Here is a 24,836-nt window from a genome sequence, read left to right on the forward strand (position 1 = left end):
ACTCCAAGTCTCTAGCTCATGTTTAGAGCCCTTTCTGCTCTAAAAGGCAACACATTTTCCAACAGTCGTTTTCTATTTGTGATCTTCTAAAAAGTTCCTGCATTTGAAAACACCTTATACTTTCTCCTTTATAGCTCAGGCTTGACTAGAAATTGGGCTAAAAAAGGGGTTTTGTTTTTTTATATATAGAATCCTGCACACATTAAGAGGCATATGAGCGATATCTACATAAATGATATGTACACTAAGGGAAAAAAGTTCAGTGTTCATCCAATATAATTTTTATATATGTAAGAAGACATGTCAGAATAAAAATCACAAGCATTTTAAAGTTTAAATCAGTCTGTCTGATTCATTAAAACCAGAAGCTACATTAATTTGTCTTAAGGATATGGGGTCCTCTGTTACAGAAAGTTGAAATATTACTTTCGAGGATCCTTTTCTCTTATCACTGTAACATATTTCAGATACACATCTGTTCATTTTATCACTCTCTAGTTGGCAAAAAACCCCTATGGCTAGATATAACACCTGCAGCATTAGCTAACACTTTCAATCTTAATTCTCACTGAACAGAGTCAGGGTTTCTTTCCATCTGTAAACTCAAGTTACGTTCTAATGATTCTCATTATCTTTTTGCTTTATCCCTCCCCTTTATTTTTAAGAGAGAGAAAGAGAGAGAGTATGGGAGAGGTTGGGAAGAGAAGAACTGCTAATTTGTAAATAGCATAAAACATCAATCAATTATATCACAAAACAGAATGACAGAACTCAAGCAAATCAAAGGATGGTATGTTCAAAGGAAAAACCTAGGAACCCAAACATGAAAAAAAGTCTCAGTCTCTCAATCAAGCTGTAACTTGTGTGTGATCTTCCTTCCCCAAGTATTTTAAAGACTCTATTATTTACTTCCTCTCTGCCCCTCCCCCACTCACACTCTGTCTCATTCTCTCAAAAATGAATAAACATTAAAACATTTTCTTTTTAAAGAAGAGAAAGGGGTTGTACCCCAGGCTAAGAAATGAGAAAGCCCCTGGAAAGCATTTTAAGAATCATTTAGGGAAATTAGAAAATTTCTCTTAGTGCTTACTATTCCTGGTTTCTGAATTAGAGAAAGAGCACACGCACATTTGGAAGGTTGTCGTCAATAATATGAGAGCGTTCCCTTGCTGCGAACCAGGGAGATATCTGCAGTTAATTACCATTGGAGATCCAAGTCTGTAGCTACCAAAACCAAAGCTTCCTTTTGTTATGCAACCTGGGCCTAAATTGTATTTACTAACCTAGCTGAACTTCGTGAGGGGAGACTTTCCCTTCATCACAATGTATCCACGTTTTCCCAAAGCTTCTACCAAAAACATTTTCTTTACCTTGGAAAGGATACCTTGTCTTCTTGGTGTTTTCTATGTAAAGGGAAAAGCCATTATTGGCAGGCATGCCATGGCTCCATTTAAGTATAAATACTCCACGTAATTTCTTTGTTATAATTCAGAAGCAACTTCCAAGATTTCTCTAATTTAACAAGAGATATGGGTTTAGGTCAGGGACAAGAGCAGAAAATAAATTTAGGTTACAGAGAATTCTTCTCAGGTCTCTTCTGTGGGTTTATATAGCAAGTCCCTCTTTTACAACGTGGCTGTGAAAACTAAGGCAGAGATGACAAGAGCTGTAAGGTTCTAAGGATTCCAAGGATCCCAGCAAAGATGCCTTTTCCACATCTCCTCACTACACACACCTCACAATCCCACCAGAGCCTCTCTTTACAAAGATCTCCTGTTTCCACAGGTTCTCCGAATACAGTCACATCTGCAACATTTAGTAGAAAGTCTTTCCTTGTTTGGTTCTAAAAATATTATTAAAGGGCCAAATTAAGGAATTTTGTTTGTCCTTCCAATTAAAGCATGGAGTAAATAAAGATGGAAAGTTTTAAGTATTAAATACCAGAGTAATCTCCCTCTCTAGTCTCTGGCCACAGCCTGTTTAACTTCAAACACAAAATTATAGTTACAGTGAATTTTGGTTAATAATAAAACCAAAACCAGCAAAAGTTCTGAAGACCAACACTCCCATCTGTTTTCTACTCATGTAAGACTGGTTGTGACAGTTCTTTTTGGGGATTAACTATTACTTACTACATAAGTATTTCTTTCTTCGAAGGTGGCCTATAAACCAGGAACAAGTCATTGAGTACTCCACCGTGGCAATGCAGTACTGATGCGAGGTGCCCTGATTTGTGGAGCCAATAGTTATAAGAGCAAAATAAGCTGTCAGGTTCTTGTGAGTTTTCAGAAGGAAAAAAAAAAAAGAAATAAAGGGCTATTTCTACTTGAGGTGCCTTAAAAATGTTGGGTCTATAAGAACTACATGCCTGTCAATCTAGGACAATGTTGAAACATAGTGAATAAAACTATTAATGTTATAAGCACAATAAATAATCTTAAGAGGTGGCATATACTTGCAGCAAATACATATTTTAGCTGCTTGAAACATATTTAGTTTTTATTTAGTAGCAACAAATTCCTATAATCAGAGTACCAGTCTTCAATTAATACCTGATGTGGGGGTGAAGGAAGTAGCTTAAAACAGTATGTAATTAAAAAAAAAAAAACCTTCTGTAACTGGCAAAAAATGCAAAAAAGTGATACGACTAATGTCTATATGAAATTACATGCTGATTCACTTTAAATTGTAAATTTTACATAATATAAAAACATTTCCCCAATTATAATTACTTGAAACTTTCTCATGTATCCCCTAGTGGAAAGAATGGACTACAGTACACCAATATGTCATACACTGAGCCCTGATAATTTAGAATTTAAAACTCAAGAGGATGAGATGAAGTTTACTTTTTAATTTCCTACAGAAAAAATGGCTTACTACACAAATTTACAGTGTATAAATACTATGGAAGTATTTACTTGCTTAAAAGAATTCACTCTTTTCACACGGTTTTGTAAGATGTTAGTGTGCCAATACAAATAACCTTGATCTATTTACTAGAAAACTGAAGTGACCATAACGGCTTAAAAATTAATATTCTATAATCAATACATTTCACTGCCTTCCAATTAATCTGCATTCATAAATTCTTATTACTTGGATTTTTAATTAACTGAAATTCTATATTACTGTGTTGCTATCTCTTTTCTACCTAGCCACTTAAATGGTTTCTTCACTGATCATCAGGGTTGAATCAGCTTTGAAAGTATGCTAGGGAAAAGATAAAGGTAGCAAATCTTTCATATAATTATGGGGTTGGGGAGGAAATCTCATTTCAAAGTCAATTATCAATGACTTCTGGATCATTTGTTATTTCTTTCCCAGGCCTATACAAGTATTATAATCCTAATGCTGGGTGATGTGGCCATTAGAATTAGTTTCAATGTAGTTAAAGGTAAAAAAGAAATGTAACAATCATTTATTTGCAAGTTGCCCCCAAATGGCAGATCAGGTAAAATAAATACAATCTGTTAGTGTTAGTTTGCTACTTAAGGGAAAGAAATCTAACTCACCCCACCTCCCCCTCCACATTTAGAAATCTGTCTAAAAACTGTCTGCCTTTAATGCCCACTATATAAACAACATTAAATGTTCTAAGTTAGAAAATAGTATTAATGGTTTACTGGTAAAAATTCAAACTCTAGACTTTATGGAATTAGTAGTTTGGTTGGTATATTAACATTCCATCTTAATCTTTGCTAATATCACAAAGAAAGAGGAAAAGCTAGAAATATCTATAAAAATAAAATACCTTAAAACCAACATCTAAGCAAAATATAAAAGTTGCACACAAATTGCCAATAAATATAAACATCACAATAGAAAAAATATTAAAAAAATAAACTCATAATTGCTATGAAGACATTATAAAAATGAAAATGTTTAATGTGCATGTATATTTGCAAACAGACACAGTACACTCCAAACAATCGATATAATCTATCATTATTACATAATGCAGCATACAAGGTTACTGAGGTGTGGTGTTTTTTGTTCTTTTGTCAATTCTTTTCTGGAGAAATGCTCACCAAATTCACAAGATCTGGTTAGATGATCATTTACTGTTGTCTACTAGGAGAGTAAACAGCCTAGGGGAAAACTGCTTTCTGGTAGATTACTACATTTCTAGTAAGTATGAATGGTTCATTTTGCTTATTTCCTCCAAAGACCAATTTTGCATGTTGTATTTCTAATTAACTGATCATACCCTTTTAGATGCACTGTCATCATATTTCATAGTTGCCCCCATGGTAGAAAAAAAGAGGGAGTCATATGTTTCTTAGTGCCTAAAAAAGAAAATATCCCCAAAGATAGAGTTATAGTCACTTTATGTTTTCTGTTAAAACTAATTTACATGATGACTTGGCTCTCCTTGTATATACAAGCAGTCTTCTTTAATAAATATTAATTAGAAAAGGATGCCAATAGATATTTACAGAAGGGTCAATCTATACTGGAAAAAAACAAAAAACAAAAAAGTAGCTATGACATATAACTCCCTGGCGAGTTACCTTTCCCTTAGGGCACTTGTTACTATACCTATACTCTTGTTAAAAAGTTTAGTAGATTTGCTGTTTTATGTGTCTTATAGATTACCTTCAACACAGCTAAGAACTGAAAGGGTTAATTCATTAAAAATTTATTTTTCGAACTTGCAAAATACATTTGGTGAGCATTTACCTAGATAATTTACTGAATGAAACCTTTACTTGGTTCCTTGGACCAGATTCAGGACAACAAATAACATTATTTATGAAACTGCCACACTCTTGGAGTTCTAAAATAATTTACCTTTTAAATTTTTAGTCTCGTGCTATTTGAAAAATAAAAATCTACAGCACCATCTTCTGAAAAGGCACTTTCTAATAACCGCCTTGCTTTAAAAAAGGATTTAACAATTTAACTCAGCATCTACCCTGAAGAACATCTTTGCTTTACTGAGACACTAACATAGATACAACATTGGGTTTTGGTTGCTTCAGACATTGATTTCAAAAAGGAAGGGAGACCAATGGCTGGACAGATTAATTAACAGGATCTTAATTTTGTTGCACTCTTTGTTACCTGATAGTTCAACAGAGTTTCCTATTGGTAAATCTCAACCTTCTATATTAAATTTATTATCTATCTTTAATTCAAATTAAAATCTTTAGCTTCCATACTTTAAGAGCATTAGATTCTTGAGGTTTAATGAACAATGTAAAAATCTAGAGTAGTCTCTTTGCTGGGTAAAGAAAAATAAAATTCAACTAACAGTAGGTAACATTAGCACAAGCCTTGACCGTTATATGTTAGTTTAAAAAAATTATTTTGACTGACATGGAAAATTATAAACTGATCCAGTACCATTTTTAAAAGTAGGAAAAAGTAAAAAAATATTTTTTCCCTTTGAGATATATATGGTGGGGAGGGGGAAGGAGAGAGAGATTAATTTTTTTCCTCCTGGGAGTCAGCTTACATTTTACTAATCATGGTATCATTTCTAATGGTCACTGACCAATAATGTTCTTAGTTTAAGCAGGAATTTCTTAAAAAGAGTTTTTGGAGAAAACCCTTACTTTCTGATTTTACACATCAATTCTTGGCTTATTTTTTGACTCTACAGAATCATGAAAGTGCTTTATATGATCAAATGGGAGGGGAATAGGAAAATAAAGACAGACTCTAGAGTCAGGGTTATACCACCACTCAGGGAGGCCTCACTTGATACACATATAAAGCCTCCCAACTATTATTATTGAAGCTTTAAGACATCCAGGAATTCTCAAGAAGAATGCAAAGGATTAAAACTTTGTATGGATAAAAAAGGCAAAATAAAGATGCCAAGCCAATGATGTCTTTTGCAGCTTTACTAATAACTCCTAAAAGGTAATTTAAGTATCAAGTTACTGATAGGAACAACCTGTGTTTTAAAAATACTCAATAGGAGAACATCTAAGAGAGTATTTAACCAAATATTTAACTCAGGTTTAATGATCCTGAATAAAAATATACAGAGTTATCAGTTAAGCTTTTTGGCAAAATATTTCTATCAAATTTGAAACAGCCAAGACTACAAAATATTCTAAGCTGAATCCAAGTAGCTAGATTCATGGATTTCATAAAAATCACCACCCTTGGCAAATTCCTTTACCATCAGTCTCTAATTCCTCACCTATATAATCCATCTAAATTACTTCAGATCTATTACTGGCACTTAAACACTGAAATCCTCTGCCAGCCTTTTCTACTGAACGGCAACTCAGAATTTATTTCCTTTAAGCCTGCCATGCAGTATGTCATGCTAAAATCCATTACAGAATATACAAGTAAACATTAGGCAGTGGTGGGTCATCAAAGAACCTAGTTTGGAAAAATAGTATAGGTCTTCAGAAGGCTACAAGTCCCTATGCTAGAAGGTAGAGATGAATCCTTATCTAGTGCCTTCCAAAACACCCAATACATTCCTACTAGAATCCCTTCTAGACTCTTCTAGAAAGAGAAATAAATTAACGGATTACAAACAGGTAGATTTCCATATAAGAACTTTGTTTTTCTGAGAAACTTGTTAAAAGGTAAAATATTAAGAAAAAATAAAGGGGAAGCTGTACTTCTGTGAAAATATGCCAAAAACCAGTACTGAGGAGGTTGAGGTACCCTTTTGCAAAACAGCTAAAGTAATAATCTACTTTTCTAAAACAAAGAGTATCCTGATATTAAATTGAAACTAAAATGGTAGCACCCTTTGTTATCTTGTTATTTCATGTTCTTAATCTTATTTAGGAAAAAAGGGGGTGTGTGTCTTAACACTAGCTTCCAATCCTGCTCATCTCCTTATTGTTTAGTGCAGTAAATGTCAGAGTCTACTTAATTAAATAAATATAGCAGCTACAGTATTATAAATGTAAGGTCCTCAATGCCAGTAACTTGATACTGTAATAACATGTATCAGCACTTTACCCAGACACATTTCCCATCCAGAATATACATTAAACTACCAACTCTTCTTCACATGAAAATCAATTATACCAGTGGTTGGGACGGACATTTTAAAGTAACTCTTATGCATCATAGAACACAGTAGACCAAAATTTAGCATTCATTATGTAGTTTAGTGAGCAAAGGCAGGAACAGAAAGGTCATTGTTGAGTTTCATGACCTTTAAATTCAAAACAATCTTTTTTTTTTTAATTAAAAAAATCAGGAATTCTACACCAGAAGTGCAATAATCATTAAAACAAATTTCAAAAAGTATTTGCCACTTAGTCTTTTATCTTAAAATTCTAAGCACAAAGTTCCCTTTCATTTTGATATACCAATTTGTTAGTAAGCAAAATAGAAATATACTATACATATTCTTTCAAGTTAACCAACCTTAAACTAGCAATGTTGAAACCGTAAGAAAGAAACCCTAAAAAAGAACTCACTTCAAAGGTAAAGCTTTATATTAGAAAAAGTTTTTTTTTTCCTTTAGTAAAAGTCCTTCCAAACAGATTTAAATTATGGGTTTCATTCTAACACATGGAAGACTAACTGAAAACGAGGTGAAGCACTAAATAGGAAAATGGTATCTACAGTTCTTCCCTGGGCCAATGGTTTCCCATATGCTCCCATTGGAAGGTGTTTTACTCATACTGAGCAAGCATGTAACAATCAAGTTCTGACCATCTAGGATAAACTACTTTCTTCTCCTGTTCATGTTCCTGACTATACTCAGTGAAATTTCAATGTTTAAAAAAAAATACATGCTTTATAGGACATTTTTGGAGGAGAGGGGCAGGGTTGGGAGAAAAAATGTATATACTATACAAAAATTACTTCATGTAAAGAGCTTTGAAACAGTGTTGTAAATTGCATTTCAGACACTTCAATAATAATAAACATACAAAATACAGTACTTTCTTAGTTTTCTGGCAGAGGAACAAAAGATTCCATACCTGTTGGAGGACATGGGCTCAGATTTTAGGCTCAAAATACAGTAAATTGGCAATAAGAGTGGATTACAGGTAAGAGAGAAACTAAAGAGCTAATCCATTCGATACCATGTGCAGATGGAATTCTAAAAGGGTTAACAATGCCCACTGGAAACACTCTGTAGTATCTATACTCTGAACCAGTGCAAAAAAATAAAAATAAAAAATTAAAATGCAATTTTCATGAGTTACAAAGTGCAAAGCTCCCCTGAATCCAAGGTTACTGATGAACTTGATTTTGTCAGCTCTATAATACTTTCTAATACCTTAAAATGAAATCAATAAAGTTTTATAAAACCTTTTCCATATTTCAGCGATTTAACTCATTTAAAATGATCATAGTCCTAACCTCCTTTGCCAACCATAACCCTAATTTTAAAAGGAAAGTTATACTGGTGATAAATTGGCAAAAAAATGTTTTAAAAATATCATTTTACATTTTCCTAATTCATTTTAGTAAATAAAAATGGGCACCTAACCAGTATGATTGTTCAATAAACATGATCTATTTTCAACAAATTAAATGTCTTCTAAATCTTAAGTTATTCACTGTCATTTTTTTTAAAAGTAGGCTCCACACCCAACGTGGGGCTTGAACTCATGACCCCAAGATCAAAAGTCACATGCTCCACCGACTGAGCCCCTTTTCACTGTCATTTCTTAAATCGAAGTTCAACTCCATCTCTAATATTTAAGATCAGACTCATTTAGGAAATTTAACTTCCTCATTTTCATTAGGATTTTTAAAAGACATGCTTTAAACTTGAAAAATTACAAAACTTTCCTTCTGAAATTAAGGCTGTATTACTTTGCCTTTTAAAAATTGTGGAGGTGCCTGTTTTTCCACCTGTCTGTGGTAAAGAAATCAAACAGACACACCTTTCCTTTAAAACTGCTTATTGCACTAAAAGACAGCAAAACAAGTTGTCAGTTCTTAAAATAAACACGATTACATTTCTATAAAAGATGTTGCCAATACAGTTCTCTAATTATGAGAGCACTAGTCTAATAAATATAAAAGAAAAGGAAGCTGTACTTCAAAACACATACATATATGTTTATATATACACACACATATATATAAAAATATATATATATGAAAATCACATTAAGGTATGAGAGGCAGCAAGTAAACTAGCAAAAAAAAATTAAAATTAAAAAACCCTCAGCAACCCCTTCTCTCTCTCCACCCAATTTCAGAGGCCTCAACCCTAAAGAGTTTCAATCATTTAAATTATTTGCCCTTTATGAAAGCTGTAAGGGATTTTCATGTATAACCCATAGAAAGAGAAGGCTTTAGAATACATATCACTTAGAGAAATTTCTGAGTTACAATTTCTGACAAGGTTTTATATTTATAGCAGCTTTAACAAACTAAAGAAAAAGAATAGTTTAAGAGAATAGTTTAAGATTGCTACTGCTTATGTACACATTGCACAAATGGCAAATGTAAGTTCAGAACAGGAGGGGGCGGACACTCGCATAGAAACTTCATATATATGTGTGTACACACACACACACACATATATACATACATACATATACATATACATGTATGTATGTATATATAAATAACAATTTTGTTTAAGAAAGCAATATCAAGAGTTGAGGACTTAGAATTGTGTATGAGACAAGAGACAGGAGTAGGGTGTGCAAAATAAAAATAAAAATCTAGTTTGCCATGCTTCGTATCCAAATGAACCGGATACACGAACATCTGAATGTCACTGGTGGCATCAGGAGAAAAATGTAGACGATGAAGGTGAGGGAAGTGGAGAGAAATGGAAAGTGGTGGCGGGAGGACGACAGAAGGGAAAAGAAAGCTCCCCGATGGAATAAACTATAAAATACACAGACACATATATATCTACTGTCAATGTAGATCCAGATATATATGCATATGAAGTATACATGTATATATTTAAAATATACAGATACCTTCCACAAGAATACACGAATGCACATTAATTTTTTTGCACACATAATTGTGAACAATCACTTTGATTATTCATGTAAGGTGTGTTTTTTTTTAAACCATCATTTACTTTTTCTTTACTTTTTTTTGCAAAGATAGTTGTGCTGCCAAGCAACTTGAGGTAAAGGCATTAAAAGGGTTAGACTACAAGAAAGTGAAAACAAAACAATGGCGATACTTCCTAAGGAGACCGCACAAAAAAGCAGTTGGCTGGTTTCATATTGCATAATGGTGCTGTGTTCCTTGATGAAGTAAACAATCTTCCTTGTATTAACATAAAAATCAGACCCTGGTCCCCACACAGTGTTGGCTGCTGTATGGCTGGAGGCATTCCCACTCAACTGACTCCACTGGAAACATATGCTGTATGTCGATGCATCTCTCAATTCTTCCTCTCAGAGAATATTCTTGGACTTTTTAAGCAAAGTACATTGTGCGTAAGGTATCTTGGTGAATCTGTACAGCCTTGGCAAGAGCTTGTGGATCTCGCCCATTGCTCTGTCCTGAAACATGACTTCCTTCAGCACTGTAAGAGAAGTGGCAATGAACACAAAAACAAACCCTATTCTGATGTAGTAATTTTGAAAAATATTACTTGTAGAAAAATTTAAAACTATTGAAAACTATTAAAAAATATAGAGGCTGGCCTAATGAACATTTCTGTCGCCCAGCTTCAGTAATTATTAACCCAAGGCCAGTTCTGTTTTACTTCTCGTACCTCCCCCGGACTGTTTAGAAGCAGATCTCAGACATAACATCATTTTGTCTATCAGCAATGATCTCTCTCTTGAATTAATCTGGTGAGCAACTGAATCACCATACTATTCTAGTACTAATAAGCCTAAAGTGCACATTTTAATGGAACGCTTATTTTGGGCAGTCAGTTCTGCCTATCGTTGCTTTTCATATGGACCGCTGAGTCCTCTAACAGCTTGTGGCAGAGTGACACAGACATGGAAACACTTAAAAGAAACTCTGCAAGAAAATCCTAACATGCTCACCCATACTTGGTTTTGGGTAAGAATTTGTATTTGTTGTGCTTTTTATATTACCTGTCATGTTCTTTGTCCACAAGATGATATCTGGCTCTGAACGCTACCAGGTGAGCATAATACGCTGGTGCAGGTATAGAAACAGATCGTGTACAGCGCACGTAAGTGTGGCAGAGCTGGTACGTCAGCAGCTGAAGTTCATCTGCAGTAAAGCAGTTATCATCCCATAAAACATGATAGTGTGAAGGACGGCTGGTACCCTGTAGAGAAGGCAATGGCGTATTCTGTTGATTTTTAAACATTTAAATAATACTCATCACAGACTAAGTTATAAGTAAGCTTTGTACATTAGTAAAATAAAACATACTCTATTTAATTGATTATGGGTATACATCCAAAAGAAGTGAAAGCAGGGACTCAAACCGGTATCTGCACACCCTTGTTCAAAGTAATATTATTCAAAATAGCCCACAGGTGGAAGCAATTCAAAGATCCAATGATGGGAGAATGGATAAAATGTGGTGTACATATACACAGTATGGTGCACAAGGGAAAAAAGATGAAGTCTGAAAATAAAGTTTGGAATCAGATTGAATGATATGCCTTAGAATTTGGACTTCTACGTCTGCAGGGAAAGCACTGCATATTGGCTTTTTTGGTTGTCTTTTTTAAACAAGAGAGACTTTAGTGGGATGAGACTGGGGTTTTATTAAAGTAATAGCAATAACATGGAGGTTGGACAAGGAAAAGGAAGAGACTTGGGCACCTGGGTGGCTCAGTCAGTTAAGCATCCAACTTCAGATCTGGTCATGAACTCCTGGTTCATGAGTTCGCTCCCCGTGTCAGGCTCTGTGCTGACAGCTCAGAGCTTGAAGCCTGCTTCCGATTCTCTGCCCCTCCCTTGCCTGCTCTCTCTCTCTCTCTCTCTCTCTCAAAAGATAATAAATATTAAAAAAAAGTTACACACACACACACACACCATATACCTAATAATGTTGATATCCAGCTTAAAGTCTCTTAATGGCTTTGCAATGCACTTTACTAAAATCCAGGTGCTCATCTCTGCCCGACAAGGCCTGTATAATTCAGCTCAGGCTAGTCTCTCTATCTTACTCTCCTGCTGCAGTCACAGCCTCCATTTGATTCCGTCAGTGAATAATGGTTTTTTTTTCCCCACCAAAGAGCCTGTATGTGCCTCTGGAAGGAATTTTCTTCCCCCTTCTTGGCTTGATTAATTCCTACTTATTCCTCTTGATTTTACCTTCAATGTCATTTCTCAAATGTGATTTCCCAATCTAAATCAGGACCCCACTAAAATCTCTTTCTAGCTTTACTTTTTCCTTTATAATGCTTATTACAATTTATAAATATGTATTTATGAGATTACTTACTTAGTAGGTCTCCCCCCCACAATAAACTATAAAAATAAGGGATTGGATTTATTTGTTCACTCTGTGTACCTAACATCCAACACCTATCTTCTAGGAGGTAAACACAATAAATATCTGTTGATTGAATGAATGAGTAGCCTCTGTCTTTCGGGACCTTATAGACTAGTGGAGGGGGGGGGAGAGAAACAGAAGTATGGTTACAACGCTATCGAATGAATGCCACAAGAGTTGTGCATAGGGTGCTCAGGCAGTGCAGAGGAGGGGTATTTGTCTTGCGGAAGGATATAAGAAAGGCTCTGGGAGGAGCTGATGCTCAAAATGAGTCTTAAAGGATGAACAGGAGTAAGTTGGGGAAGGAATAATTAAGGTAAGGGAGCGACATGAGCAGGACAGAGTTATGAGAACTACCTAAAGACAGTTTAGAATTGCTGCAGTCTTGTTGTGTTTATATGTGTTTGTGTATGTAAAAGGAAGGAGATAGAGAGAGGAGGAGGAAAAGAGAGGAAAGGAGGAAGGAAGAATAGGAGAAAAATGCCAGACAAACTGAGGGTGTAGCAGAAATGAAGGGAACAGGATGTAGATATCAGGAATTGATATGTAGGTGTCCTAAGAAAATGACTTTAACTTCAATGGATATGTAGCACAAGTAGATGAATGATAGGATCTTATGTTTTAATTAATCTGAGGGAGAACAGATTACATGAGGGCACTTAGGATCATTCTGCAATTGTACTGGAAAAGTAATAATGAGAGCTGGAACAAAGCAGGGAAGTGAGGGTGAGAAGGGTCTGAGAGTGAGATGGTAAATTCAACAGGGCTGAAGGGAGATTAGAGAAGGGTGGCAGGTGAGAGGGTATAGTCAAAAACAACCTCAAGGTCTGGAAATTAGGAGAAAAATTATGTCTGTAAAAAGATGTCAAAGTCATAAATATTTAAACTTAAAAATTTAAACTAAACCAAGAACAAACAGAAAGGCAAGATGAAAAGAGAAAAATGTATATGGAAGGCAAATGGTGGATGGTTTCAACGAGTGAGTGAGAACAGGATCAGATGTTGCAGTGTTCAAGGAGCAGCAGTCGGAGGCTGGGATAAATTGAAGAGGAAGAGGACACTGCCAACTGTAGTTTCTTCTGTTCTTAATGTAAACATTTTACAGAAATATAAATACATAGAGGGGCACCTGCGTGGCTCAGTCGGTTGAGTGTCTGACTTCGGCTCAGGTCGTGATCTCATAGCCCGTGGGTTTGAGCCCCACGTTGGGCTCTGTGTTGACAGCTCAGAGCCTAGAGCCTGCATCGGATTTTCTTTCCCCCTTTCTCTGTCTGCCCCTCCCCTGCTCATGCTCTCTCTCTCAAAAATAAATAAACATTAAAATAAAAAAATATAAATACATAGAGAAAAGCACATGGACCTTAAGTGTACCGAATGAGGAATGTTCACAAATACCCATGAAGCCAGCACCCAAATCAAGAAGTTGAACATTAACTGCAACCAAGAAATCTTTTTGTGGTCACCATCCTATCTCGGTAACGGAACTTTTAACAATAGGTGACATTAAAGATCATATTTGCGGGGCGCCTGGGTGGCTCAGTCGGTTAAGCCTCCGACTTCGGCTCAGGTCAGATCTCACGTTCGTGGGTTTGAGCCCCACGTTGGGCTCTGTGCTGACATCTAGCTCAGATTCTGTGTCTCCCTCTCACTGCCCCTCCCCCTCTCATGCTCTGTCTCTGTCTCAAAAATAAATAAAAAATCTCCTGCTTCAGATTCTGTGTCTCCCTCTCTCTGCCCCTCCCCCTCTCATGCTCTGTCTCTGTCTCAAAAATAAATAAAAAACATTAAAAAATATTTAAAAAAAAACCAAAAAAAACCAAACAAAAAAAGATCATATTTGCTTTTGAACTTTATAACAAATCACATCATCAGATCACAGATTTGTGCCTTTCGGGTGGGACTTCCTTGGTTTGACACTGTGTTTGTGAAATCCAACCATACTGTTGCAGCACTCTCTTTGTTGTAGAATATTTTGTGGTATGGGGGCGCCTGGGTGGCTCAGTTGGTTGAGCGTCCGGCTTCGGCTCAGCTCATGATCTCACAGTTGTGGGTTCGAGCCCCCATCAGGCTCTGTGCTGAGGGCTAGCTCGGAGCCTGCAGCCTGCTTCGGATTCTGTGTCTCCCTCTCTCTCTGACCCTCCCCTGCTCGTGCTGTCTCTCAAAAATAAATAAAAGACATTAAAAAAAAAAGAATATTCTGTGGTATGAATATACAATATTTCTCCAATCTACTGACTGTGGGCATATGAGTTGTTTGTAAGTTTTGGCTATCACCAGTGCTTCTATAAGCATAAACATACTATCTTTTGGTGAACATAGATATGCATTTCTGTTGGCTATCTTGGACTGGAGATCCTGTGTCAGAGTATGCATATATTTAACTTTAGTAGATAACGACAGACAGTTTTCAAAAATGTTCATGTTAATTTACACTCACACTGGCAAAATGTAAAGTTTCAGTTGTTCTTACAGCTTTAATATCGTTTGTCTCTTTAAATTTCAAGTGAGTGTCTTTAGGCTATCGTTTTAAGAACAGTTTAGTTACAAATGGAAGAAATATATGGGAGAATAACTTGAAGGGAAATACAGGCTCAATGGACTGTATTTTAGGATGGGAAAAGTGTCAGCTAAGGGAATGGGATCGGAAGCTTGGAACACACTGAAGGTGCAGGAAGAAGGATAACTGGTGAACCGAGACCAACTCGAGTCAGAGGAGAGTGAATGCGAACAACACTGCACACTGAACATTTCCTCCTGTGAGAAAGGAGAGAAGAACCCAGCCATGACTGACAGTATTATTTCTCACTGAGGTAAAAGGAAGGGGTCATGTTCTGAGTGTTAGGCAAGAGACCAAGGTTAGATAGAGACCCATGGAAAATGGCATTAAGAGCTAACAAAAGAGGAGTCAAAGGATTGTTAAATAGTAGTGAAGGATATCTTTGAAGTTGGGGTGATTTGTATCAGGAAATTGTAATTTAGGACACTGCCTGCGATTCCTCAACAGGGAGCATTTATCTCTCTAGGGGGACTCCCTGTAGAGGCTCAGAGGGGTCCCAGGCTCCCTTCAGTTAACATGTTTCTAACAGTATGTCAGGTAGGTTTATTTTCCCCCCTGCTGTCCTAGAATTTCAACTAGGGTCCAAAGGAGAGGATTAAAGGTGCTAGGCATCTCACAGTCTAAAGAATTACCAATCTTTGGAGCCAGCCACCTCTCAAGGGCTCACTGAGAAGAGCCAGGTCAGGCAGCTCTTACCATCAATTCTCTGGCTTTGGCCTCTTCTCACCTAATCTCCAACCTTCCAGTAGAGGAAAATGATTATGGGTTTTGTGAAGACATGGAATTGCAGTTGTGAGGAAAGGTACACTCACTCCCATGAAGACACGATAATGGGAATTCCAGGAGAATCCATTATAAAGATAAGAACCTGCTGGAAAGGGAGACTTTTATTTCATGCCCCGGCTGGACACTTCCTTAGCTCGGAGCCCACAGGCCCACTCCGCCAATTCCATAGGGCTGGAATGGTGAAAATTACTGGAAATGAGAGTGAGCAGAAGGGCAGGCACTCCTAAATACTAGCAGACTGGCAGCAATACCAGATGAGTTAGAGTACCTGAAGGAGGAGGGGAAAGAGGTATTTCAGAATCAGGCCATGGTCCCCCTCCTCTACTCAACGTTACCAGAACCAAAGCTCTAGCCTGATCTGGACAGGTAAAGGGTGAAAGGGAGCAGCAAGCTTTGACTTGATTTGTAAATTTAAGTTTTAAAAATGAGTGGGAATATTACCTCAAAATAAAACGCAGAAGGGAGGAAATAGTACCAATAAGACCAATAAAAGTGTCAAAAGTGTCAAAAAATATTGCTGAAGGGTCTGTTAATCACTGATAAAAATATGACATGAAAAAATAATCTCTTATACTGGTTAGAAATGATTGGGTTTTTGGGGCACCTGGGTGGCTCTGGTCAGTTGAGCATCTGACTTCGGCTCAGGTCATGATCTAGCGGTTTGTGGGTTCGAGCCCCACGTCGGGCTCTGTGCTGACAGCTCAGAGCCTGGAGCCTGCTTCAGATTCTGTGTCTCCCTCTCTCTCTGCCCTTCTCCTGCTCACTCTCTGTCTCTGTCACTCAATGATAAATAAGTGTTAAAAAAATGATTGGGTTTTTAATTTTGGCTGCTAAAAAACAAGACTCCAACAACAAAACAAAAGACTCCGTTTTTTTTCTCTGAGAAGTTTGAAAATTCTAATAAATGTGCGAAGATGTGTCAAAAACCATCTTCCGTCCTTGTGAAATGTTCCTGGTGGTTTGTTGACAAGAGCAAAGTTTCAGTTTAGTGTCCTAAAGGAAGACTGGTCCCTAAAACTGCTGGTTAAATACACTATGGAAATACTTCTGTCTTTAAGATTCATAATGACCGTTTATGTGCCTATCAGTGGTATACAAAACTTCTACAGTAAAAAATTCTGTTTAACCAGCATTTCCAGAATTCATCTGAACAGAGAATCTTTTTTTCTTTCCTGTAATATTTATTGAGAAGTCATAGCAGTCGTATTCTGTGGGATACATGGACAGAAACACTAGGTTTAAAAACATGTGCTCCGATTTCCAGAGATTTTGTCTCTGGGAGCTACTTTTAACTTTGTTTTGCTAAATACCTGTTACCACCGACAGTAAAATGTTTAACACTGACTGTGAAAGAGGAGAAGATGTAAGAACACAAATGAATGAGTGGGATAATAAATTTAAAGCTGTAAGAGTAGAACAGGGGTTAGTGCATGAGAGACATACAAAGCTTTAACACACAGCTGTTCAGTATAGTACATCTTCCTTGAAATTTATTTTAATCAATGGCAAGTAATCTAAAACAGTTTGGCACTACATTCTGTCAGGCATCCTAGGAACGTTGGGTTCACTCTGTTGTTGAAAAGTTTGAGAAGCACTGAATTAAGCTTATGTTCGGGGCACCTGGGTGGCTCGGTTGGTTAAGTGTCAAACTTTGGCTCAGGCCACGAACTCACAGTTCATGAGTTCGAGCCCTGCATAGGGCTCCACGCTTACAACTTGGAACCTGCTTAGGATTCTTTCTCTCTACCCTTCCCCACTCAAGCTCACGCTCTCTCCCTCAAAATAACTAAATAAATTAATGAAAGAGGATTCATTTAAAATAAATAAAGCTTATGTTCTACTAAGTAATAAAGGTAACAAATTAATAACATGATTTTATGAAAAGAGTAAGGCTCTGAAAATTATTTCACTGAAACTTAAAGCTCTAAATCTATAATTAAACTTTCACATGCTCAATATCTGCCAATAAATACCTGAGTTCTCTATGAAGTATTATTATCAAAAAGAAGGAAATGTCAAAGGAAGAATCAAGTACTTTAAAATTTTTGAAGTTTTAGGTTAAATTGAGGACCCAGTTTGGAGAGATTCATTCTATTAAACTACTCATATGTTGGTATTTTAATAGAAATAAGTCCCCCCCTCCAAGGTAAGAAAGGAGAAGAAATTTATTTACTGAAATTTTCATCTAATTTCATATAGGAACAATTTAGGTTGCAGAGAACAGTGTTTCTCTCAATTAAAAAAATATACACAAGAATGGAAGTTCTTGAATTAGAACATTTCACCGAAAGTGTAGGCTTACCTGTATTCCAGCATGGCTACAGAGGTAAAAATCAAACTCATATGGGTGTGTAATGTCCGTATCAACTGTCGTTCCAGCCGGAATATTGCCACTTCGTCCAACCTAGATTTGTTTGGTCAAAGTTCAAACAAACAAGACAAAGGTAAAGAATGTATCTAAAAGCACTTTTAAATATGTATAAATATAATAGGCTGATCCTGTGTTTCACTACTTTTAGCTTAAAATATTACTTGGGCAGGCAATAACAGCAGTCCTTATTCTAGTCCTGGTTCCTAGTCTTACATGGTACTGAAAGTGAAAGCTGATAAACGAAGAGTTACTAGTGTCTGTTGGTGCTTTGCTAGCAAGATGATCCCATATGGGTGGAACACATAAAAATTTTTTAAAAAACGACTTTAGGGGTACCTGGGTGGCTCAGTCACGTAAATCTCCAAGTCTTGGTTTTAGCTCGACTCATGATCTCACGGTCTGGGAGATCGAGCCCCAACAGGCTCTATGCCAACCTTGTGGGGCCTTGGGATTCTCTCCTTTTCTCCCTCTCCCCCAAAAGAAATAAAAATAAAAACCAAAAAACCCAAATCTACTTTAACTGCTCCAATTTATTGTACCTGTGAACAGCAGGCACCTCTGAATGTGTAATTTATGAAAACTAGCATTTTCCTTGGGGAACACTATATTTTTAGAAAGCAAGAATGCTGATAACATCAACATTAGTAACCATGTGCCAGGCACTTACCATACATTATTTCTAATCCTAATAGTCCTGTGAGTCAGGTATTCTTACCACCTGTTTGGGAAACCTGGGCTCAGGAATATGAAAAAATTTGCTGAACAGCACACAATACAGGGCAGAACTGGTAGTGAAATATGGAACTGACTGCAAAGGTCCTATTCCTTTTATTTCATACTAGCAGTTTCAACATCTTGTAAGGAAACCAACACTATGCATGGAGATGATGCAAATATGACTGAAATGGTTCAAAATTTCTGATAATGAAAGGCTTTTTAAAAGTTTATTTTTGAGAGATTGAGTGAGCACAAGTTGGGAGGGGCAGAGAGAGGGAGACAATCTGAAGCAGGCTCCAGGCTCTGAGCTGCCAGCACAGAGCCCAATGTGGGGCTTGAACCCATAAACTGTGAGATCATTACCTGAGCTGTAGACAAAGGCTCAGCCAACTGAGCCACCCAGGAGCCCCAAAAAGTTTGTAATACAACACTTTAAAATGCATATGTATACTCACCTCTACCTCTGTATCTCTAACACATTTAAAATCAGTAATTCTAAGTCTAGGTTTATATGTTAGCAAATTAGAAACTATTTTATTGACTCAGACATTCTTTCTGTATGTGAGGGACTATGATCAGGTAGTGGCATGAGTTATAGCTGTGTAGTTATGTAATAGTTAGCTTTCACTAAGCACAAAACAAAGAAAACTAATAATCAACTAAATTATGCCTATTCTTAACACACAAATCAAACGAATGGATATAAAGTTTTACTTTACTTACAGAGGCAGCAGAATGGGTTCCCATCATAGCTTCACTGGTTTCTAGCTGTGCTAACTAGGGCATGGTATTTTACCTCTCTGTGCTTGTTTCCTCATTTAAAGTTACCTCTCATCTATTATTAGTAATAGTATTTAGAGCAAAGGTGAAAGAGAAGCAGACAAATGAAGGACTAATATGACTAAACACCAGATGCTAATAATCATTAAATCTAACTTAGGTTTTCCTAGTCCTGCTTTTGAAGAAAGAAAAAGAAATTTGGTTTTTCAGGTACGAAAGTGTATGTAGAAATTTGGGGTCAAAGGCCTTTAACAACCAGAGGCCACAATAAAAAACTAACAATGCTCTCTAAGAGGTTAACAGTGATTATGAGCATTCTGGAGCCAGAGTGCCTGATTTGAGTCCTAGCTCTACCAATGACTAGCTTTGTAACTTTGTTCTTTAACCTCATATACTCCAGTTTCCTCCTATGGAAAATGATGATAATAATAATAAATACCTCATAGTGCTGTGAGGATTAAATTAGTTAAATTTATAAGAAATACCTAGAACAATGTCTGCTATGGTTATTTCTTTTCCTCTATTCTTTTTCTTTTTTCTTTTCCTCTATTATTACCACCATCACAACCATTCTAGCCAACCTTTACTGTGTGCTTCGTATATCTGTGCCAAGCAATGTCTTAGGTATATTACACATTCTTATTTATTTAATCCTTTTAACAACCCAAATAAGGAAAAAATTAATATCACCCAAACCTTAATGGGATGGAAACAGGAACAGAGATGTTAAGTCACTTGCCCAAAGTTATACACAGAGTATAACCAAAGACAGAATATATCCCAAACCCAACATACACTTCTCTGTTGAACCCTTTCCCCAAGGAGACACTAACACTTGCAGTGCTCAGATTTCTCTGCTCCACGGGTTGAAGGATGGTAACAGAGCACTGGAAATGACAGCAAGACTGCTACTTCCCTAGGCTGTATGGAGACAAGAATACAGATTCCCTAGGTATTTACATGTCCTCCTCTTTCTAATTATAAAAATATATAGTCATACTATAAAAATATAAAAAAGAATTCTGTGAGGGGGCACCTGGCTGGCTCAGTTGGTAGACCATGCAACTCTTAATCTCGGGGTAGTGGGTTCAAGATCCACACTGGGTACAGAAATTACTTAAAAATAAATAAAATCTTAGTGTGCCTGGTGGTTCAATCATTAAAGCATCCTATTCTTGATTTTGGCTCAGGTCATGATCTCATGGTTCCTGAGATCAAGCCCTGTGTTAAGCTCTGCAGAGCCTGCTTGGGATTCTCTTTCTCCTCTCCTTGCTTCTCCCCTACTTGCATGTGTTCTCTCTCTCTCAAAATTTATAAAGAAACATTTAAGAGAGAGAGAGAGAGAGAGAGAGAGAGAGAGAGATTGATTGATTCTGAGATGCCTGGGAAGCTCAATTGGTTAAGTGTCTGACTCTTGGTTTTGGCTCAGGTCATAATCTCCCAGGTTGTGAGATCAAGCCCCTGTCTAGCTCGGTGCGTACAGCATAGAGCCTGCCTGAGGTTCTCTCTCTCTTTTTCTCTCTCTCTCTCTCTGCTCCTCCCCAGCTAGTGCACACTCTCTCTGTCTCAAAACAAATAAACATTACAAAAAAGAGACATTAAAAAAATAAAATCTTTTATTTAAAAAAATTCATAATGTTTATTTATTTTTGAGTGAGAAAGAGACAGAGTGTGAACATGGAAGGGTCAGAGACAGAGAGGGAGACAAAAGAATCTGAAGCAGACTCCAGGCTCTGAGCTGTCAGCACAGAGCCTGATGTGGGGCTCAAACTCATGAACCGTGAGATCATGACCTTAGCCAAAGTCAGAGGCTTAACTGACTAAGCCATCCAAAAAAACAAAATCTTAAAAAAAATTCTGTGAATTTTAAAGGAAGCATTATTTAAAAGTTGATTTGCGTGAATTTCTACTAATCACTCTAGAACATCCCTAGATTAAAAAAAATTTTTTTTTAAATGTTTATTTCAAGAGAGAGAAAGAGCACAAGCAGGGGATGGGCAGAGAGGGAGAGACACAGAATCCAAAGCAGGCTCCAGGCTCTGAGCTGTCTGTGCAGAGCCCAACATGGGGCTCAAACCCATGAACTGTGAGATCATGACCTGAGCCACCCAGGTGCCCCAAGTCCCTAGTTTTTTAAAAAAACTAATTTTTACAAGATATTTAAAAAATGAATGTACCTTATTCTCTCTGAACATTTAAAACATACAGGAATAGAAAGAACAACTGTAAAACTATGAGCTTCAAGGCACTTGGGTGGCTCAGCCAGTTAAGAGTCTGACTCTTGATTTTGGCTCAAGTCATGATCTCTGGTCACTGAGACTGAGCCCTGCTTAAGATTCTCTCTCTCCCTCTCTTTCTGTCCCTCCCCAGCTTTCTCTCAAAAACAAAATTAATAAAATTTAAAAAATGATTCTCCCATCCTTAAAAAAAAAGTTCCTTCACAATAACAAAATGCATTAACAGGATTTTGAATTCTTGACACTTGAACAGAAATTCTAGAAAATTAAAAAGTAACAACCTATTTGGATGCTTTTATACTCATAATCCGCTATGTTGAAATCAGATACTCTATATATCGGAACCACTGCTTGGCAGAGAGCCTCTGTTAAGTGCTCTATGAACTATATGAGGTCAGCTTGTCTTTTAATAGCATTACAACAGATATAAAATTACCCTTTCTGTCCTATCAGCACAAAACAATCGAGTGTGATGTCTCTTCTGAACTACAATGTAGGTTATTCCAGGTTGATAGTCTTTTTCCAAACTGATGCAGGCTTCTCGAATTGCTAGTAGTTCATAATATAATACCTAGAGGAGATGAAATGGAAAGATTTGATATAGTCAAGTGTTCTCTTATACATACTTCAAAGTAAGATCATAATTTAGTTTCAGGATTTCTTAATCTTATCACCTTACAGTTAAATATACTTTTTTATTACATCTTAACTATTATCAGAGCATGATCTTAGCAATCAAGGCTTACATATCCATAGTAAACTTTTTAGAAGGGAAAAATCTAAAGAAGCATCAAATTTTGACTCTGAGAATTTTCAACCTAATTAAGGCTTCTAACTTTAGAACTAGATACCATATTATAAACACAGTATCTGAGTTAACCACAGAATTATGAGATCCCAGAAAACCAACCTGCCTAAACTGTCCCTCTGAAACACCATCCCGATAAAAGATGATACGAGTAGGTTTGAACCGAGTTGACTTATAAAATTGTATGAGAAGTTCTCGAACCATGGAAGCCAAGTCCTGGATGATCTCCTGTCGAGGTCTCTGAACTCTTACTGTGGCACAGTATCTGCTTGGGTGGGCATCCATACTACCTACAACCTAGGATGGTAAAAGTAAAGAAAAATAGAAATTAGGACAATCAAAAACTCCATGAATATGAATTTTACAATAAAAAAACTGAAAAGCAGCAAACATACTTCAAATATGTGACTCTTGATCTCAAGGTTGTGAGTCTGAAATCCCACACTGGGTGTAGAGATTACTTAAAAATAAAATCTTTAAAAACAAACAAATCTATTTCCCTGAGTTGGTTAAACTTTACATTAAAAAAAATCTGTTTTTAGTTTTAAACTCTACGCTGAAAGTGGGGCTTCAATTCACAACACTGAGATCAAGAGTCACATGCTCAGCGTCCCTGGTTGGCTTACCACCTGCCCCTTTCCCACCCCCCTGTCCTTTCCCCACTTGCTTGTGCACTAGTTCACCTGCTCTTTTTCTCTCTCTCAAAATAAATAAACTTAAAAAAAAAAAAGAGTTGCATGCTCTGAGCCAACCAGACACCCCTGCACTTTACATTTAACAAGATTCTAATTTGCAGATGCTGTTGGTGTATCTAGAGATTAATAAGGAAACAAAAAGGCATTTTTAAAGAGAGTAAGAGAAAGAAGATAAATAATAATAAAAAGGATCCATTCAAACACTTGATTTCTCTTTGAAAGACCTACTGAAGCATAATCTCTGGAACTCAAATATTTAAAAAAATGTTTATTTACTTTGAGAAAGAATGAGCATGCATGAATAGGGGAGGGGCAGAAAGAGAGACAGAGAGAGAGAATTATAAGCAGGCTCTATGCTGCTAGTGCAGAGCCCAATGCAGGGCTCAAACCCATGAACCATGAGATTGTGACCTAAGCAGAAATCAAGAGCCACACACTTAACTGACTGAGCCATCCAGGTGCCCCTGCAACCCAAATATTTTTAAAATGTCTACGTATCATTCTAATCAGAGATGAGGCTGAGAACCAGCTGGTCGCTCTGCTTCCAGCTTTTCTTACTTCCAGTATAGTATTTATACCAAAGCCATGTTTCAAAAATTGAATTCTGTAACCCCATGTTCACTGTAGTATCTTTTACAGTAGCCAAGATGTGGAAACAACTGAAATGTCCATCAATGGATGATGGAATAAAAAGAAAAAAAGTAGCATATATAAACAATGGAATATTACTCAGCCATAAATAATAAGAATGAAATCTTGCTATTTGTGCAAATAAGGATGGACCTTGAAGGCATTACACTAAGTGAACAAAGTCAGAAAGACAAATACCATATGATCTCACTTATATAAAATAAATAAAACAAATAAAAGAAAACATTACAAAATAAAACAAAGGCAACCAAGCTCATAGATGCAGTGACCAGACTGGTAGTTGCCAGAGGCAGGGGGCAGGTGATGGATGAAATGGGGAAGAGTGGTCTAAAGATAAAAATTTCCAGTTATAAAATAAGTTCTGTCATTGAGAGGTACTGTAAAGCATGCAGTATGATGATGACTATCAATAATAATACTGTATTGAATATTTGAAAGTTAAGAGAGTAAATCTTAAAGGTTCTCTTTACAAGAAAAAAATTTTACAACTATGTATGGTGACAGATATTCGTTAGACTTACTGTGTAGATCTTTTTATAATATATAAGTATATCAAATCATTATGTTGCAAACCGAAAACTAATAAGTTATGGTCAATTATGCCTCAGTTAAAAATAATAAAAATAGTACTTCAAAAGAGTACCCAACTTCCTGTCAGTAATTTAATGTCTTATTACTTGAAACCAAAATATGGAAAGTTCTTACATTTCTCTTCTGTGTTAGGTCAGACTAGAAAAGAATCAAGTTAAAAAAAAAAATGAACTAGAACTTGTCTACTATATACATAGGATTGTATCTACTTTTCTTCTATAGGTTAAAAAAAACCCTCTAGTCATTTCTCTCCTCTGAATCGTATCTCATTACTAACAA

At 36.5% G+C, this 24,836-nt stretch overlaps 1 protein-coding gene across 5 annotated transcripts in view; it reads right to left on the minus strand.

The window, feature by feature from the left end:
• Nucleotides 1–3,853: 3,853 nt before the first annotated feature.
• AGO3 (argonaute RISC catalytic component 3) overlaps nt 3,854–24,836 on the minus strand; it is a 119,645-nt gene continuing 98,662 nt past the window's right edge. For 2 of the 5 annotated variants that reach the window (XM_029949237.1, XM_029949240.1), the window contains exons 15-19: nt 22,723–22,917; nt 22,249–22,383; nt 18,010–18,111; nt 10,983–11,182; nt 3,854–10,492 (exon numbers count right to left, since the gene is read on the minus strand). In XM_029949237.1, coding sequence (XP_029805097.1) covers nt 10,348–10,492; nt 10,983–11,182; nt 18,010–18,111; nt 22,249–22,383; nt 22,723–22,917 — 777 coding nt within the window. In that variant the 3' untranslated portion in view covers nt 3,854–10,347. The remainder of the gene's footprint in view (nt 10,493–10,982; nt 11,183–18,009; nt 18,112–22,248; nt 22,384–22,722; nt 22,918–24,836) is intronic. The other 3 variants (XM_029949239.1, XM_029949238.1, XM_029949241.1) reach the window with 3 other exon arrangements.

This window comes from Suricata suricatta, chromosome 8, assembly GCF_006229205.1.
Source record: "Suricata suricatta isolate VVHF042 chromosome 8, meerkat_22Aug2017_6uvM2_HiC, whole genome shotgun sequence".
NCBI lineage: Eukaryota > Metazoa > Chordata > Mammalia > Carnivora > Herpestidae > Suricata > Suricata suricatta.